The 18510-nt window shown below is 40.2% G+C and overlaps 1 protein-coding gene across 1 annotated transcript; it reads left to right on the plus strand.

The window, feature by feature from the left end:
• Positions 1-798: 798 nt before the first annotated feature.
• On the plus strand, positions 799-17479 carry LOC139327367 (aldehyde dehydrogenase family 3 member B1-like; the record flags this gene model as incomplete). Its single annotated transcript, XM_070957182.1, has 10 exons — positions 799-1244; positions 5917-6079; positions 7074-7184; positions 9869-9989; positions 10117-10202; positions 11251-11332; positions 12309-12695; positions 13541-13707; positions 16447-16546; positions 17292-17479. Coding segments are annotated over 10 exons (1851 nt in total), but the record flags the coding sequence as incomplete, so codon positions are not given.
• Between the last annotated feature and the right edge of the window lie 1031 nt (positions 17480-18510).

An 18510-nucleotide genomic window follows, 5' to 3' on the forward strand; every position in this document is an offset into this window, starting at 1 on the left:
TTTAAAAATACTTCTACACACACAATTTGCTATTTGAATTCATATCTGGTTTGATCTATTACTACAATCACCAACCTTTCTCACTTCAATAGTTTCCAAATGTGCAGATGTTACAATTCCTAAATTTCGCAACAGCATTTTTGCTCACAATTCAGGGAATTGCAGTCCAGTATAACTGGACTGGAAACCACCAGCTGTGGAAAATTGGGCTACAAAAACAGCAGAATGATATGTATCATTTCAAACCGCAGGTTAGTGTGTGAGTATGAGGGGGGGGGGGGCGATAAGGGATTCCATATAAATTATTTAATGCTGAAGTGCAAGTTTAAAAACAAAGCATAAATCTAATTTTTCTACACAGTGGTTTACAATGCCACTCTTCAGTAAAATTTACAGGCAATTTACTACACCATTTAAAAACGTGGTTCTCTCAATACACTAAAATGACTGATGATTTTATCATCTCATTTCACTTCCTACCTCGCTGGCTCCCTTTGCACTTAAAAATATTTGTGATAATTTAAAATATATGTAGTTTTTATTAACTGGCAGGGAATGCCTTGACATGTCACAACTTGTGACTATAGCGCCAAATCCTGTTCTCTTCAATATAGAATATAATAGAGGTAAATCCATGAATAGCGTTAATGAATTAAAATCTTCCTGAAACGGACTTAGTGCTTAGTGTACCTATTATTCCCTTTTAACAGAAATAGTGAACATTAGCAGTTATACACAGAAAAGGTGTAGGATTTAATAGCAGCAAAAGAGCATGTCTGATTATTTTCTTCTCTTTTTCTAGCTGGAGAAATAGAGCCAACTGTATTTCTTGAACAATCAGGCATAAAACAACGCAAAATTGAGGACATGTCCAGGAAATCTGAAGACCAACAAGATGCTACCATGGATGAACACAAAGTCCATGAAATTCCTTTTGAAGATGAAAGCACCCAGAGCCCTGCGAGTTTGGGGAGGCAGACTATCAGAAAGAAGTGCAGGCCCGTGGACTGGACCAGCGAACAAGGTGGCATGCAGAGTTGCAATATTAACCCACAACAAAACCCCCAATATACTCAGAGTGGCTCCAGCCAAAGTGGCTCTTCATGGCAAGGTAGCAGAAGACAAGAAAACAGACAACCTCAGGAAAACCCAAGTGGAAACCCACAGAGTTGGTTCCCAGAGAGATCCAATCCAAAGTGCCCCAGACCCTGGGGCAGTTCCAGCGAATCCCAAGACTCAGAAAGGTAAAAAATTGGTACGGAGGAAAACAGGTTAGGTGAGATCCCTCCAGATTACTAGACTGTATTTTCTGTTGAGCTCAATTTGTGTGATATTCTATTGGTAAAACAGAAGAATCAGTCAGGTGAGTATATGGCATGAGAGTACATCATATACAGAGATGAATCAGAAGCACATTCACCTGAGTCTAGGGATTTACTGAGGCTACACTGAGAAGGTTGTTCACACACCATGCTATGCTGTAAATATTGCTTAAAACCCTTGTTCTCATAAGACCGTGATGGCGAACCTATGCCAGAGGTGGCACGCAGAAAACTAGAAAACCAGGCTGTTTTCCAGGGCCATTTTGGGGCCATTTTCTGGGTTCTTTTCCAGGCTGTTTTTAGGCCATTTTCCGGCCTGTTTTTAGGCAGTTTTTTGGCCATTTTTGGCCAGAAAAATGCCTGGAAAATAGCCCGAAAAATGCCCAGAAAGCAGGCCATTTCCTGGCTGTTTTTAGGCTGCTTTTTGGGTGTTTTCAGGCCATTTTCGGGCCATTTTCTGGGCCAAAAACAGCCCTGAAAATGGCCCCCAAAATGCCCCCCCAAAACAGGCATGCTTCTGCCGGCCAGCTGGTCTTTGGGTTTCTGGTGCCAGTGTGTACACATGCACGCACAGGCACACGTGTTCCAGTTTGGGCAGTCGATGCCGAAAAGGTTCGCCATCACTGTCATAAGATGTTACATCAAAACTGAGCAAATCACATTATGGGCTAACATGATGTGTGAATCCAGAGAGAGGATTTAGAATTGTGTTCACAAGGGGGCAACAGAGATGAAGAAAGACACATTTTATACATTAGAGAAGAACATAATATAATAATATAATCCCTCCACATAACAAACAGTTCTGTACCTGTAATAACAAGATATGGATAGTCCTTGACTTATGACCACAACTGAGCCCAAATTTTCCATTGCTGAGCAAAGCAACTGTTAAGTGAGTTTTGCCCCATTTTACGAGCTTTCTGCTACACTTGTTAAGCAAATCACTGCAGTTGTTAAGTGAATTGTGCAGTTGTTAAATAAATCTGGCTTCCCCCATTGAATTTGCTGGCTGGCTGGAAAGGCTACAAATTGTCAGCACATGACCCTGAGAGAGTGCAACTGCCATAAATATATGCCAGTTGCCAAGTACCCAAATTTTGATCATATCACCATGGGGGTGGTGCAACAGTCGTTAAGTATGAAAACACGCTATAAGTCAAAAATCTGTAGAGATTCTCAGTCATCATCAGGTAGAAAGGCAGTGAAAAAAGTCCAAAGGTGCTTTTTCAGGAGGCAACTGGACCTTCTTGTTTTTTCTTTTGAAGACATTTATATTCCTTGCAGACAGCTGGCAATCTGCATCCTCTATCTGCACCCTCTGAAAGGATGCAGATTGCCAACTGTCTGCAAGGAATATAAATCCTTCCATTCCCCATTATCCTGCCAGAGCTGAAGAAGCTTCTTGGATGAGAAGCGAAATGTCTTCAAAAGAAAAAACAAGAAGATCCAGTTGCCTCCTGAAAAAGCACCTTTGGGAGGCCATAAGTCTTTTCACTGCCTTTCTAATTTTGAATAGTCACTTAATGAATACTTGCAAGCGGAGTATTACCTGTAATAGGCAGACAGACAGTAGGTTCTGTCTTGCTTCTTTCCAACATTGCTTGGCATCATTATCCATCCTGCCTGCCTGCCTATTGTACAGAATGCTTTGTGAGGCGAATAAAAATAATCAGGGTAACTGAGAAAATGAGTGATAAATTATAAAAGCATCTTGTATTTAAAAAGGTCATTGTAATGGCTGTCTATATGAACTATTCTTCTGCATGAATTACTTCCCCTGGTACAAAGCGATTGATTTCGTCCCCAAGCTTGGGAAATGCAGGGTGACGCCTGTAACAATAGCAAGCTTCAGGCATGTGAGTTGTAGTTGTTCCAGGAAGGCTCTGCAAACATCTTGGCAGTTTGTCACTGCTCAACCGGATGACTTCAAAGGTATTTTGTAATTCTTTGCAGCCAACGTGAACAAATCAATGGGATTCAACAGCCCAAATTTCACAATAGGAACTCTTGTGAAAGTAATTATTTCAATGTAACAGTTGAGTAGCATCAACCTGATCTGAATCCGTTGGTTTCTATGTACATCAGTCTGCCGGTCCTTGGCCAAATACTCTGCTGCTTTCCTGCAACACTTGTTTCTTTAACAGAGAAGTAGCTTTGGTCCAGAATGCGGCCGCGCGGGTGGCTATGGGTGCAACCCGTTGCGCCCACGTGACACCCCTCCTGCACGAGCTGCACTGGCTCCCAGTGGTCTTCGGGGTGCAATTCAAGGTGTTGGTCACCACCTTTAAAGCGTTCCATGGCACAGGACCTAGGTACCTTCGAGACCGTCTTCTGCCACCAATAGCCTCCCACCGACCAGTCCGCTCCCACAGAGAGGGTCTCCTCAGGGTGCCATCGGCCAAGTCATGTCGGCTGGCGACACCCAGGGGAAGGGCCTTCTCTGTGGGAGCCCCAGCCCTGTGGAATGAACTGCCCCCGGAAATTCGTAAGATTTCTGACCTCCGGGTATTTCGTTGCGCACTCAAGACCCTGTTGTTCCGCCAGGCTGGGTTAGCAACATAATTTTAAATTGGATGTTTTAAATTTTTGGGGTTTTAAATTAAGCCAAATTTATTTAATATTTTTAAATTATTTTAAATTGATGTTGTTTCTGTTTTTAAATAGGCTGTACACCGCCCTGAGTCCTTCGGGAGAAGGGCGGTATAGAAACAAAAATATTATTATTATTATTGTTGTTCAGGTGCTTAGTATCCATACTAGGAAAAAAAAGTACTATGGAGAACTTAAATTGATTTATAGGTAAGCAGTGGACTCACTATGGCAGATCAAGCTTTCATTTAGAAAGGGGTTTTATTTATTTATTTAGAAGATTTGTGTGACTACCTGTCTTGAAACAACTCTGGGCAGTTCACAACAGCAATAAAATGGAGTAACTATAAAACATAATCATGAAACAATAAAATTGTCAAACAAAAGCAAAAACTCTGCACCTTACACTTCGGATGCTTTGCAGCCAGTTCCAATTACTAATTTCATTCTATTCTATTCTGGATTTTTTTTTAAAAAAAGAGGTTGTGATGACCTTCACTTTTGAAGTCCCACAAGATGATAGGATTTCAGGGAAGAAATACCTATCGGATATGGTAGGACAGGCAGGCACTCTTAGGGAGAGGCAGTTCTGCAAATAAATAGTTCCCATGACATGTACAGTTTTAATGGTGATAACCAGCACTTTGAACTGCACCCAGAAGGAAACTGGAAGCTAGTGCAGCTTGGGCTATAGAGATGTAACATGGGCAAACCTTGGAACACACAATACTGTGCGGACAGCTGCCTTCTGGACCAGAATGGATCATCTCAGTTGTCAATCTCATAAAAAATAAAATTAAACCTTTTTTTTTTTTTTTAAATCAGGCTATATGATCCGGAAGCCTGATTTATACAAATACATAATATGCTCATAGCAAATTACGGGTTGTTGCTGATTTGCTGTAATTAATGATTTTAGGAGAAAGGTAGTTTTCAAGTTATACATCAACTCTCAATTTTATAAAGTAAATCTTGGACTCTCTCTGAAAACCCACAGAATGCTTGCCGTGTAGTGAAATAAGAGTAGCATAGATGAAAACTTCTACGGTAACACAAATGAAAGAACTTACAACTTCATGCAATATCTAACTGAATCAGCTATCTGTTCCTTATTAATAACCTGAATCTTGAAGAAATGTCCTCTGGCTTCTTTGTTTCTGGACTTACTGTGGTAATTCAGCCATTTATCAGAACTGATGGAGAGATGGTATGCTCCGTTTGTTTTCCCAATTCAGACATATAAACATTTTGCTCTGTGCCCCATAGTTCAGTCCTCATATTTTAAAAGAATGCTATTTGTTCATCAGAAGAAGGAAGAGAGGTTGAATGCATCTTTTGCACAGTGTATGTGCAAAAGGCCATGTCTGACAGTGGGTGTAAAATTCAGATACTGCCTGGCATATAAAACAGCAGAGAGACTGTCAAAAGGGTCAAAACCATGAATAGTTGGAGAAGATGGGAGCTGTGATCTATCTCTTGTAAAGGACACTAGATTGGGAAAAGTTGCTTCATCCTAGAAGTGACTATGGCTGGCTGGAAGCCAGAGCACAGATACAATTGTCCTAGGTAGTTAGATTATGCTCCACCACATCAACCATTTTAATTTTTGATTCAAAACATGAAAGAAAAGACTTTGATTATTATCTGGAAATGACCAGCTGAGTTTGTAAAAAAAAAAAACCAACAAGAGAAAAGTATGGCAGCAGCTATCCTTACTTCTGGCTCAAATGATGACATTCTTCAGAAAAAGAATGACACAAGTGTGGATCAAAAGTGAAATAGAACTTCTGAAATAGAAGTCTTTGTATGAAGTGTTGGGAATGAGTCATGGCAGAAATTTGCAAACTCTGTTATTAAAGTAAAAAAAAAAAAAAGCAATACGATTATCCATCCAGTTCTTACAGGGCACCCTGCCTTGCAGGATCAGGATTAACATAAATGATAAAAAGAGTGGGGCTCTTCCATCAATCTTTTGATTCTATGATTGTTTGTTTTGTCCTAGTACAAACCCCTATGCTGACCTAGTGCATTGCTTACGTGCTAACTGGATGACAGAAAAGACGCGTCCAAGAGAGTATCGAGTCAGTCAGCTGGAGGCCCTGTGCCACTTTCTGGACGAAAGGCACATAGATATCCAGCATGCCCTGTGTGCAGACCTACACAAGGTGAGTGAGCCTCTCATCCAGAGCATCTGGCAGCTCAGAGGGGAGTTGCAGATGGACTTGTTTGCCATAATAGACATGGCACAGCTATTCCATTTTTCTCTTTGCTGGATTTCCCATGAAAAAGTTATGAACAGGAAACAATACTTTCTGTATGGGCCATGAGAGCTGAATTTAGCAAGGTGGCAAGCAGCAATTATCAGTCTACAGAAAATCTCCTAAAATGATTGAGTACAGCCAAATATATATTATCTCAGAAAAGTGGGTAGAAAAAGTCTAAACTTATCAAGACTTTGATTTCTTTGCATAGTGAATAATTTGACTATATACGGCTTCATTTGTAATTGAGTTTGTCTGCAAGCCTTCTGCCTGATTAAGGGTTAAGTACAGGTAGTCCTTGACTTATGACCACAACTGAGCCCCAGATTTCTGTTGCTAAGTGAGACATTTGTTAAGTGAAATTTGCCCCGTTTTACGACCTTTTTGGCCACATTTGCTAAGTGAATCACTGAAGATGTTAAGTTGGTAACACAGTTGCTAAGTGACTTGGGCTTCCCCATTGACTTTGCTTGTCAGAAAGTTGCAAAAATCTATCACTTCACCTCAGGATGCTGCAAATGTCATAAATATGAACCAGTTGCCAAGCATCTGAAGTTTGATCATGTGACCATGGGGATGCTGCAATGGTACTATTAAGCATGAAAAATGGTAATAAGTCACTTTTTTCAGTGCTGTTGTAACTTTGAATGGTCACTAAATGAACTGTTGTAAGTCGAGGACTACCTGTATCTACCTCTTGTAAAGAGTACTGCGTAGTGCCATGTCCTGGTGTAAAGCTCAAGCATTAAATTTTCTGAATCAATTGGGATGATAGCACGACAAAGCAGTACTATGTGCTGAATGCGACACAACTTAGCTCAATGAATTGCTTCATAGTTCACCTTGTACTAGGTATGGACATCACCGATGTATCTAATTTTGTCTTTCTTCTCCACAGCCCTGCTTTGAAACTGAGATCACGGAGGTTTTGCCAGTCAGAAATGAACTGGCCTACGCTCTGAACAACTTACACTCCTGGATGAAGGATGAAAATGTGCACAAGAATCTAGTAAGAAGTTAAACCGAATGGGTGAAGAACAAATGGAAAGGAATGGTTTTATGTTGGACAGGGATAAAAGTCTACAGGGTGTATTATTTCATCAAACAGAAGATGGGCTTTCTACCTGTGTCCTATCAAAACAGGTGGATGCTCATCTTGGAAGACAAATCTCTAACTATTGGAGTATTAATGTTTCTATCTTCCCTGCCCGTTACCCTTCCCATGGTATTTGAGAATTACCAGATCTGTAATTTAATGTAACAGGTTGACATCAGGTTATTGATATGTACAGGTTCTGGGGCAGCTTCTAAATGAGGATCCATAGGGTCATACTTTTCCTGCCATCAGAGGAACAAGTTCTAGCTGCTTTTTAAGGATAATTTCTGCACTTCGGTTTAGATTAATTGAAGTCACATTGCTTTAGAACAGATTTTTCCGACCTACTACCCTTCAAATAAATCAAAGTATAACCTTCATAGTTCAGTTAATCCTAGTTACCTATAGCTGTTGTTTGCTTTCCAGTCTGTATGATCAGCAATCTCATCGGTGCACAGTGCAAGAGAAATTAAAATGTTTTAACTGTTATGTGTGAAATTATCCTTATGTTTTACATGCATATATAAAGGCAAATGTAGGAATGTAGAGCCTATGGCTGATTTCAGAGTTCTTTGCAAGCTGTTGATTCAAGCTTTTAGTAGGAACAACAGTAGTTGCCAAACGTACTACATGAGGGAAGAGAGAAAAGTGGGTGTCACAAAAAAAGAAAAGAGAATGAAACATCCCATTTATGCTTGGATTTTCCCTAACCTGAATGGTTTCTTTGGTCCTACCTACAGCTGACATAAAAGTCCTTACAATCTTCAGGGAGATTGACCTTCAACAGAATGTTTAAAATCTATATTTGACATAAAGTCAATGATACTGCTCCATGTTGCCCTCAAAGCCTTGTGGAATGTGTGATAAAATCAAACATTTTGGCCTTTTCCCCTTGATTTTGTAATTAAATTTACATGTACCGTGTTCCCCCCCAAAATAAGACCCTGTCTTATATTTTTTTGAACCCTGAAATAAGCACTTGGCCTTATTGCCATGTGCTCAAAAGCCCAATTGGGCTTATTATCAGGGGATGTCTTATTTTGGGGGAAACAGGGTAGTTGAGTTGCAGTTGTTAGATGGGTTTGGGGAAAGTTGGGGGTTTAAAGCCTTGTAAACCTAATAGGGTCACTCCATTCCATTCCATTAAGGCAATCCTTCCATTCCTTAACCCTCTCCTCCAAATGTAAAAACACACCCTTCACAATTCCTAGGACTTCTAAAATTGATCATTATTTTGGACCCTCCCTTCCATGATATGGTCTACTATGCTTCCTGGAGGACAAGTGTATACACTATGAGTGTGTGCGCACTTGTATGTGTTAGCTCCCCAAGCTGCAACAGAAATACACACTCATAATCAATTAGCATGGGGACTTCTTTTTTATATCAGAAATGGGGGCGAATCATTGGCCCCCACGGAAAGGGCTCGCAACTTGGGTGTCCTCCTGGATTCACGGCTGTATTTAGAAGAGCACTTGACGGCCGTGACCGGAAGGATTTTTCATCAGGTTTGCCTGATCCGCCAGTTGCGTCCCTTTCTAGATCGGGACTCCTTACGCACGGTCACTCATGCCCTCGTCACCTCCCATCTGGACTATTGTAACACTCTCTACATGGAGCTCCCCTTGAAGAGCAATCAGAGGCTTCAACTGGCGCAGAGTGCGGCCGCGCGGGTGGTGATGGGAGCGACGTGGCGGTCCCATGTAATGCCTCTCCTGCGCGAGCTGCACTGGCCCCTGGTGGTCTTCTGAGTGCGCTTCAAGGTTTTGGTTATCAGCTTTAGAGCGCTCTATGACTTAGGACCTGGTTATTTACGGGACCGCCTGCTACCACCAATAGCCTCCCACCGACCAGTACGCTCCCATAGAGAGGGGCTCCTCCGGGTGCCGGAGGGTGCCATCAGCCAAACAATGTCGACTGGCGGCCCCCAGGGGGAGAGCCTTCTCCACCTACTATCTGGAACGAGCTACCCCCAGAGATACGGAGGATCCCGGATCTGCGTACCTTCTGTCGCGCGCTCAAGACATTCTTATTTCATCAAGCTGGCCTGACCTATGTTTTTCCCCTTTTTAAATGGAAATTTTAAATTTGGTTTTAAATTATTGGGGTTTTAAATTTGTTCAGCCAAATTATTTAATTTGTTTTATTCTATTTTAAATTTTGTATTTATATGTTTTATTCTATAGCTGTTCACCGCCCTGAGTCCTTCGGGAGTAGGGCGGTATACAAATTCAATAAAATGAAAATGAAATGAAATGAAATACTTGATGTAAATATCGAGATGGAATCTTACTGAGATTAAACAAAGTATTAACCAAACAAATCAAGCATACATGACTGAAAATGAAAGCACTTTGGCACAGGTTTTCAAATGTCTGTGGTATTAAAGCCTTGCCTTTAAAAAGAAGACAAAGGAGAGGATAAACAGTGTTAATCTGTATACATTAGGGCAAATATTAATTTGAAATCAGGCATCAAAGGGGTTTATATTTTGTAGCTCATCAAGTATTTCCACTCTTACAAAATCTTCTATTAATTTCCATTTCTACTTCACCCAATTGATGTCATGGATTTTTCTGTTTTTTTTTTTTAAATAGTTGACACTGATGGATTGTGCCTTCATTCGCAAGGATCCATATGGTGTGGTGCTGATCATTGGAGCCTATAACTATCCTATCCATCTTACTTTGTTGCCCCTTGTGGGTGCCATTGCAGCTGGTGAGTGAGAAGTTATCTCCAGTTCATTTTAGATATTACATCTGATGGGTGTTCTTACAAGAGATGCAGGTAGATGATGGATGTTTATCTGTTGCAACTTTGGTAAAATATCCTCTCCCCATGTTAGGGAATTGTGTGGTTCTCAAACCTTCAGAGCTGTGCAGCTACACTGAAAGGCTCCTTGCAGAAGCATTGCCTTGTTATATGGATCCGGTGAGTTCATTAAGTTCCAATTTACTTTGTTAAAAAATCAAAATGAAACTGAGGGTTTTTGATTTGCCTTTTCCTCTGTCGCTTGCCTTAATTTCCTAGAAATTTTAACTGTAATTCCTTGGGCCCCTTCAAAAAACAAAACAAAACCCACTGGTTCTGAACTAATTTCAAACTGTTATGTATTTTTGGAAGCTGAGTCAGATTATTTCCAACTGTCCCAATTCATATGAAATCCCCCACTCCCAAATGTATTTTCTTTTGGATTGTGATGGATGGTAAACTTCTGAGGGTGGTAAATTGACTACATATTGTTATTTTCATGGAAAACCGTTTTGGGGAGATTTGAGGAAGATTTGAGGCTAAGAAATTACTATTTTATAAGACAATTCCACTCTCATAGGAAGATTAGAACCCCCACCCCAAAATCCTACCAGTCACTCAGCAACTGTCATCCCAGGACTATTTACAAGCCAGATTTGAACTTCTGATGCCCCCTCCCCCCACCCCCCAAGATTATATAATTGCATTTTTGGGCACTCTACAAGTGGCCTGCATTTACAGTTGTTTACAGCATCCTGCAGTTGCATGATAGCAATTTATGATATTTTTTTGCTAAAAATTGGTGATTTCTGACAAAAAACACCCATTGCAGACAATGGATTCACTTAGTAACTACTGCATTTGCTTAATGACTGCTGTAATAAAGGTCATAAAATCAGACATAATCATGTCTGATTATCACTTAACAACCAGCACTTAACAACCAGCACAATTTACAACTGTAATTCCAAGCTCAATAACAGTCAATAACAGTCATAAATTGAGGACTACCTGTATTACCATATGCTCACTACATCAAAAGCAGACATCTCATTTTGAAATTAAAATGTTTAAGAAAAATCTTAAATACTTTCAATTTACTGCATTATTTCTGTGTTCCAAATTGCCCCCAAGAGGCTTTTTGTCTTGCCGTGTTTCAGGGACAAAAAACATCACTTGTGTGATGTGGAGGCTAGTTTGGATGTGAACTTCCTTTTCTATTTTATAGCAAACCTTTGCTGTGGTGACAGCTGGTCCTGAAGAAACAGGAAAATTACTGGAAAATAAGTTTGATTATATCTTCTATACAGGTGATTTTCCCTTCTTGAATATCCTTTTCATGTTATTCTTTTAACAGTATTTAAAAATATTTATCATTAATGTCTGCACAAAACAGTATGGTAATTCATTGCTTTTTTGGGCCCTCCAGAACTGCCCTGCATTTACAGTTGTTTGCAGCATCCTTGAAACTGAAAGCTTCAGATAATTTCTCTAAAATCATCTTTTATGACCCTGCCCCCACCTCCCATCTGCAGTAGAATTTATCTCTGTAGTTAATACATTGCCTTTCTAGAAGCCATTGCATATTGAGGAATTTGCTTTATTGTATATCTGAGTTAATGACAAGTTAGGCCAGGGAAACTGTTGCATGTGGCATTTTTAAGTTCGCCTGTCAGCAGCTTCTAGATTGTAGATCTTGCCCACAAGTGGTAGAAAAGATGAGTAGTCACACTGCAAGTAGGAAAAAGCTTATGCTTGATGCAGAATGTCAGCTGTTGGAAATAATGAAAAGATCAGTTTTGAGCTTTTTTCCTCACAGTGAAGGTACTTCATTTCAACCCACGTAAATTTTCTCAGATTTGCTTTTCTCTTTCATTGCCAGAACAGCTCAGGATTATTTTAATAAAACTTAACAGGAATTTGACAGCAGTTTGACATGGGATTTTAATGGACTGTCCCTAATACACTCTAGCTCTAAATGGATACTTTTTAATAACTTGAATGAGGAGGTGGAAAGAACAGTTTCTACAGATGAAATAAGATTGGATGAAATAAAAACTGTAGGAAACACTGGAAACAGTTGCTTTGCCAACTGTTATTTACCCTTGGTGGATTTTTTAAAAAACAATTTGTATAGAGTTTTGCAAATCTGTATGGAACAATGTTAGAGAGAAAAAAACAACACAGATGGTTTCTGAGCACTGAGCACAGAATTGACGACTCTGATATCAAATGGGAGTTATGTTATATATCTCTCTTGACCCAAATTTTGCCATATCTCTTTAGGGAATAGCCGTGTAGGAAAGATCATCATGACAGCTGCCGCAAAACATCTGACACCATTGACTCTGGAGCTGGGGGGTAAAACTCCCTGTTATGTGGATAGGTGCTGCAATTTCCAGAATGTAGCCAACCGAATTGTATGGGGAAAATTTGCCAATTCTGGGCAGACATGCATTGCACCAGATTATGTGATCTGTACAATTGAAACACAAGAGAAGTTGTTGCCTTGCCTGCGCCAAGCTCTCTCTGAATTTTTTGGCAACGAACCCAAGGAGTCACCTGATTATGGCCGCATGGTCAATGACAAGCATTTCAAGCGTGCCCAAGCTTTTCTGGAATGTGCCCATGTGGCCATTGGTGGAGAGACTGATGAGTCTGAGCTTTACATTGGTGAGTATATAACTTGGGGGTTAAGGAAGACTAAAGAAGAAAGATTTGGAGTTTGGGAAAGACAGGAAAACATTTTGTGATTCTAAGAAGTCCTTATTTATCAACCATTCAAAATTACAAGGGACCTCAAAAAAAAAAAAAAAAACCTTACAACCCATGGTGACATGATTGCCTTTTGAGCGCCTGGCAACCAGCCTGCATTTTATAGATGTTTACAGTACCCTGTGTTGATGTGCTCACTATGATTTTTTCATTTACTTCTGGTAAAAAAACACAATTGCAGACAATGTGTTTGCTTAACAATTGTTAAGTTTGCTTAACAATCACTATGTTCACATAATCATCATTGCAAAAAAAGTAGTCTGTAAAATTGAGTCAGTCAATTTATGACTTCCTTAATGACAGGCACAGTTTATGACTATAACTCTGGGGTCAATTTCTATCATAAGTCAAGGACTAGCTGTACTATCTATGTACAATGGAGAAAAACTGGGTGGTCACTAGGAGTTGAAAAGATGATGGCATATAATCAATCAAGTTTATTAAGAAGTGCATTATCAATAGATATAGGGCTGTAGATCACCCTTCCAAGTTGGCATGCATCAAATATGTTGGACTTTAATTGTCATTGACCACACAGTAAGGTTTTTTTTTAAAGTTAATGAGGTGGCAAGTGAGAAACTGGGAAAATCTGTTTTAAATAAAGCAAGAAGACAGACATGTTTTCTGAGGCCGCGTATTGGAAATGTAGTTATGCGGAAAGCTAAAACTCGAGTTAAATTGGACAATAAAGTTATAGTATATAAACGGAACAGATCGTGATGTGATTTTTTTGCCCATTACAGCTCCCACAGTGTTGGTGAATGTGAAAGAATGGGATCCAGTCATGCAAGAGGAAATTTTTGCGCCCATCCTGCCGATATTCATTGTGAGAGATATGGAGGAAGCCATAGACTTCATCAATTCCAGAGAACGCCCACTAGCTTTGTATGCTTTCTCCTCTAACTCCAAGGTATACTGTTTAGTTATAGCATACTGTATGTGGGAGAATCTGGATAACATATTTTCCATAACTCCATCCACGATGGCCAAAAGAAAGGAGACTTGCACTATTTTCAAAATATGTTTATGTGGTAAGCTGTGATGATAGCAGTTCTTTGCCCACTGGTAATACAGTCTGGATGATAGAGGGTAAGAGTTAAAAAAAAGGGTGCCCAGGATGAGATGGATCATTAAAAACGTTTCAAACTTTCTTAAGGCAGCAGGAGCTATAAAGCTTTTCCAAAGAGGGGAGATAGAGGGCAACCAATGATCCTCTGGGCAATGATGCTAACCCTCTGGAGCACTGTCCTGTCTGCCATTGTGCAATTGGCAAACCATACACAGGTGCAGTAAGTTAAAATACTCTCTTCAGTGCAACAGTAGAAGGCCAACAGCAGTGTTTTATTCAGTTGTTGTTTCCTGAGAAGTCTCAGGTAGTATAATCTCTGCTGGGCCCTTTTGACCAGCGGTGCAATGTGAGTGCCCCAGGTCAGGTCCTCTTTTATGATAACACCCAGAAACTTAAAACTGGCCACTTGCTCCACTCGGTCTCCATTGATAAGCAAGGGATGGATGTCTGATCTATTCCTTCTATAGTCCACTATAAGATCCTTGGTCTTATTGGTGTTAAGGACCAAATTATTGTCTCCACACCATGAAAACAAGTGGTCCACCTCATCTCGATAGGCAGACTCATCCTACCCGGAGATGAGTCCCACCACTGTTGTATCATCTGCAAATTTAATAATAGTATTACTAGCGTGAGTGGGAATGCAGACATGTACATAAAGAGTATAGAGTAAGGGACTCAACACGCAACCCTGTGATGTACATTCATACATGAAGGCACAGCCCTCATTCTGGGGCACATGGAATCCTTTGGAGATTTGCAATCTCCTAGATTCCAATTGCACTGGATTCCTGAAGAAAAGTCCTTTCTTTCTCTGTCCCTGGACACCTGCCAACTTTTTGGAGGTAATTTCAACTATTTATCAGAGGTAATGGGAAGATTCCCCCCCATTCACCCCCCCATTCCCCTATCCCCACAATCAGACACTGACATTTTTGCTCAGAGGTCTCTTATGCATTTTAAAAGAAAAATATTTCTCTTTATCTGGGAACAGAGAAGTTGAGAGAAACTCCTGAGTTTATGATGTAAAAGCCTTTGGTTGAGAATAGAATGGGATGACTCACAGTGGCCAAGTCAGTGCATGATACGTGGGTATGGATGGATGGTAATGGCCAGATCAGAGTGGTTGAGTTGGCACAGGTGTGTAAGTGTGACCCACTCGGTGTGGAACAAGGCAGGTCGGCGCAGAGTGAGCATGGCCAGGTTGGTATGGATGACGTGGTGTGGATGACTCATCATGCTTAGGTGGGCCCAGATGGGTGGGCATGACCCGGTTGGCATGGAACAAGTTGCCCCAGCCAACTGGATGTGGGGACAACTTGGTGTCCCACCAGAAGAAACACCAGCCCCTAATATGCACTGGAATTTGGCAGTGGTCAATCCACTGCCCCCAACAACAACTTCCCCATTTGCCCTCTTCCTTCTCCTCTTCCTCCTTGGGCCAGGCCTGGCCGGGCCCACCTCGCTTCAGCTGCTTGGCTGATCCTGAGGGATGCATCAAGGAAGTCTGTCCCTCCCCAGTTGTCTAGAAGTCCTGTGTTGGCTGAAGCCCTCAGTGATCACTTAACCTACTTGCCCAGGGTTCTTCTCCACTTGGAAGATCACCATGCCATAGTTCTCTCTGCAACTCTCCAAGGAAAAGAGGAGAGAACTCCACTCCAATCCCACTCCCTTTCTTACCAGCAAGCAGGTGAGTGGTTGCTGGGATCTTGAGACGATGCAGAAACTCTAGCTGGCAGGGGGGGAGGGCAGCCTTACATGATGCATTCCTTCAGAAGTAGTCAGGTGGGCCAGGCCCAGCCAGAACAAGAAGAAGAGGGTGAGGGGAAATTGTTCTCAGAGATGGCAGATTGACCACTGCAGGGCTCTGGTGCACATTATGGTTTTGATGTTTCTTCTGGTGGGGCACAAAGTTGTCCCCACATCCAGTTGGCTGGGGCAACTTGTTCTGTGCCAACTGAATTGTGCCCACCTATCTATGCCCACCTGGCCATGCCCATCCATCTGTGCCCACCCGGCCATGATGAGTCATCCGCACCAAGTCATCCATGCCAACCTGGCCATGGCCACTCTGTGCTGACCCACCATGCCCACCCATCTGTGACCACCTACCTACACCCACCCATCCATGGCGATCTGGCTGTGGTGAGTTGTCCTAGATTTGGTTGAGAGAGGACATTGATTATGTTAATCAAACTTGTGATTTTTATTTCCATTCCTCACTCTTGGCTCTGTATGATCAGAGCATGGAAGTAGAAATCAGGGTGGGTGAGTCCAAAAATGGTCATGTGTATTTTCAATCTCTCGATTTTTTTACTAAGATTCATAAAGATTCTTTATTTTTGCCTTCCAATTGACATTTAGGAAACGGCTAATTGGCCCCATCTACAATATTAGCCATTTTGTGAGTGTGTCTGTGGCACATTTTCAACATTCTAAATGTTCGTAGTGGCTCAAAGGTTAAAGACCCTTGTTTGTATCATGTCCCATATTATTATAGAGCTGGGACCTGATCAAACTCGTGTTTGGAACATTAAGAACAGGACTCCTAATACTCTTCTATTCTTTTTCTCTTTATAGGTTGTGAACCATGTACTGGATCATACTAGCAGTGGTAGTTTTTGCGGCAATGATACCATGATGCAGGCACTAACAGTTACCCTACCATTTGGTGGCATTGGTATGATTAACCTTTTATCTTCTATACTGTCTCCATTTCTTGCCCCCATCCTTATCCTTACCTTCCAACATGAAAAGTTCTCCCACTTGATGTTTTTCATTCAGACAAACACTTCATTTTTTTTACTATGTCCAGCATATTTGCAGATTGAATCAAATGTGATCAAATAATATATATCCCACTGTGCTATAAGCTATGTGGTTATTTATAAATAAAGGAGAGTGATCTACATTATACTGGTAAATGAGAATAAAAGGAGAGGGCTTAATATTTTTGATTTTGTAAGTGGTACTAACAAGATCAAAAATATTCAACAGGATAAGTAGCTCCGAGTCAGTAGGCCTGGTTACACACTACACTATACTAAATACAGGTTAACATTCTGTGTAAATCAATATTGCATTTTGGCTACAAAACATGGATAAACTGTTATGCATCTTTAATTTCTCTTCAATTTTTAGATATCGTGATAACAAAAAAATAGTAGTTTCATTTTATTGTGGATTAAGGCAGCTGCAGTTCAATGATCATGAAACCTAGCAGGCTAGGAAATTATTATCTAATTAAGCCTTGCTTGTCTCTACTGAATTCTCTTCTTTACTCCCTTCCTTAAAAATATCCATTTGAATATTAAAGCTTTTATAGTAAGTACTAAGGAGGAAAACCTTTTTAAGGGCAGGTATTGCCCTGCCTGATGAAAAAGAATAAATAGATTTGATATGAATTTTTTTTTTTAATATTGCAGGATACAGTGGCTTTGGCAAATACCACGGCAAGTTTAGTTTTGATACATTTACTCACTTCCGTGGCTGTCTTATGCGCTGCATGGGCATGGAGATGATGAACAAAATGCGCTACCCACCGTACAATAATAAAAAATTGAGAGCATTGGTTTGTACTTCGGAGGTCAGGCGCAATTGGCTGTCAGCTTAGCTGTGAGGCCTTGAATCACATCACCTGCATTCTTAAGGAACTTCAATCAAGAATTTTGGTGTAGTTGAGAGATTTTTTCCCCCTTTAATAGCTCGTTCTAGAATTTTGCCTCATCAGCTTCAAAGATCCTTGAAAAGCACTCTCTGTTTGGCAAACCTTATTTTCACCATCTTTGCATCTTATAACTTTTCTTTATCCTGTATCAGCTTCTATAAATTCAACATTTAGTAGTGGTTAGAAAATTTAGGGACACCCTCCAATTCTCTTTTCACCGTTTTGGGTATAGAATATATTTTCATTTCCAGCAAGGACTAATTATACAGTTAATTAATGTTTCTGTGTAAAATTTCATCCTCATTGTAACACATAAAGCCAATTCTGCTTCAAAATTTATAAACATTAGATACTTCGCTAAAAATGGACTAGTACAGTTCCTCTTTACAATGGAGCAATCATTCTGATTAATATATTTGTACAATAAGGGTAGCAACATAAATGGTCTTCGTAAAATAATCAAACTATTTCTTTGTGAATATTTAAATATTGGATCCATTAAACAATTTATTTCTCAAAGAAATTCAAAGCTACGCTAATGTAAGTTGTAATACATAAATATATTGTCAACAAAGCATTTTCTATAGTATATTCGGATGCTCTAAAGCTCAGACATGCCCTCTTTAATTATATTTCTTTCAATATATTTCTCTACAGTTATAGTTCAGATTCATTATTCCATCAGTGATTTATACACTACCCAGCACAAAGCATAATAATTTAGAAGTATAGTATGTCCTATCAAACTCAGAGACTTATTTTTATGTAAATCTGCCAATTGCAAATTTACTGGGATTTCCTGTGACCTTGCATTTTCATGTAAATGTTTTGCTTCTGCAATAAATATCTTGCATTAAAACTTGCAAATAGATGTCTAATTATTTAATAATGCTATCAATTGACATAGTGTGTTACTTAATAAAATTAACCAACAATTAATTTCTAAACCAGGAGCTTTTGATTGAAATATAGATACT

Source organism: Pituophis catenifer, unplaced genomic scaffold, assembly GCF_029215685.1.
Source record: "Pituophis catenifer annectens isolate HBS135680 unplaced genomic scaffold, rPitCat1.0.hap2 SCAF_1, whole genome shotgun sequence".
In the NCBI taxonomy this organism is placed as follows: domain Eukaryota; kingdom Metazoa; phylum Chordata; class Lepidosauria; order Squamata; family Colubridae; genus Pituophis; species Pituophis catenifer.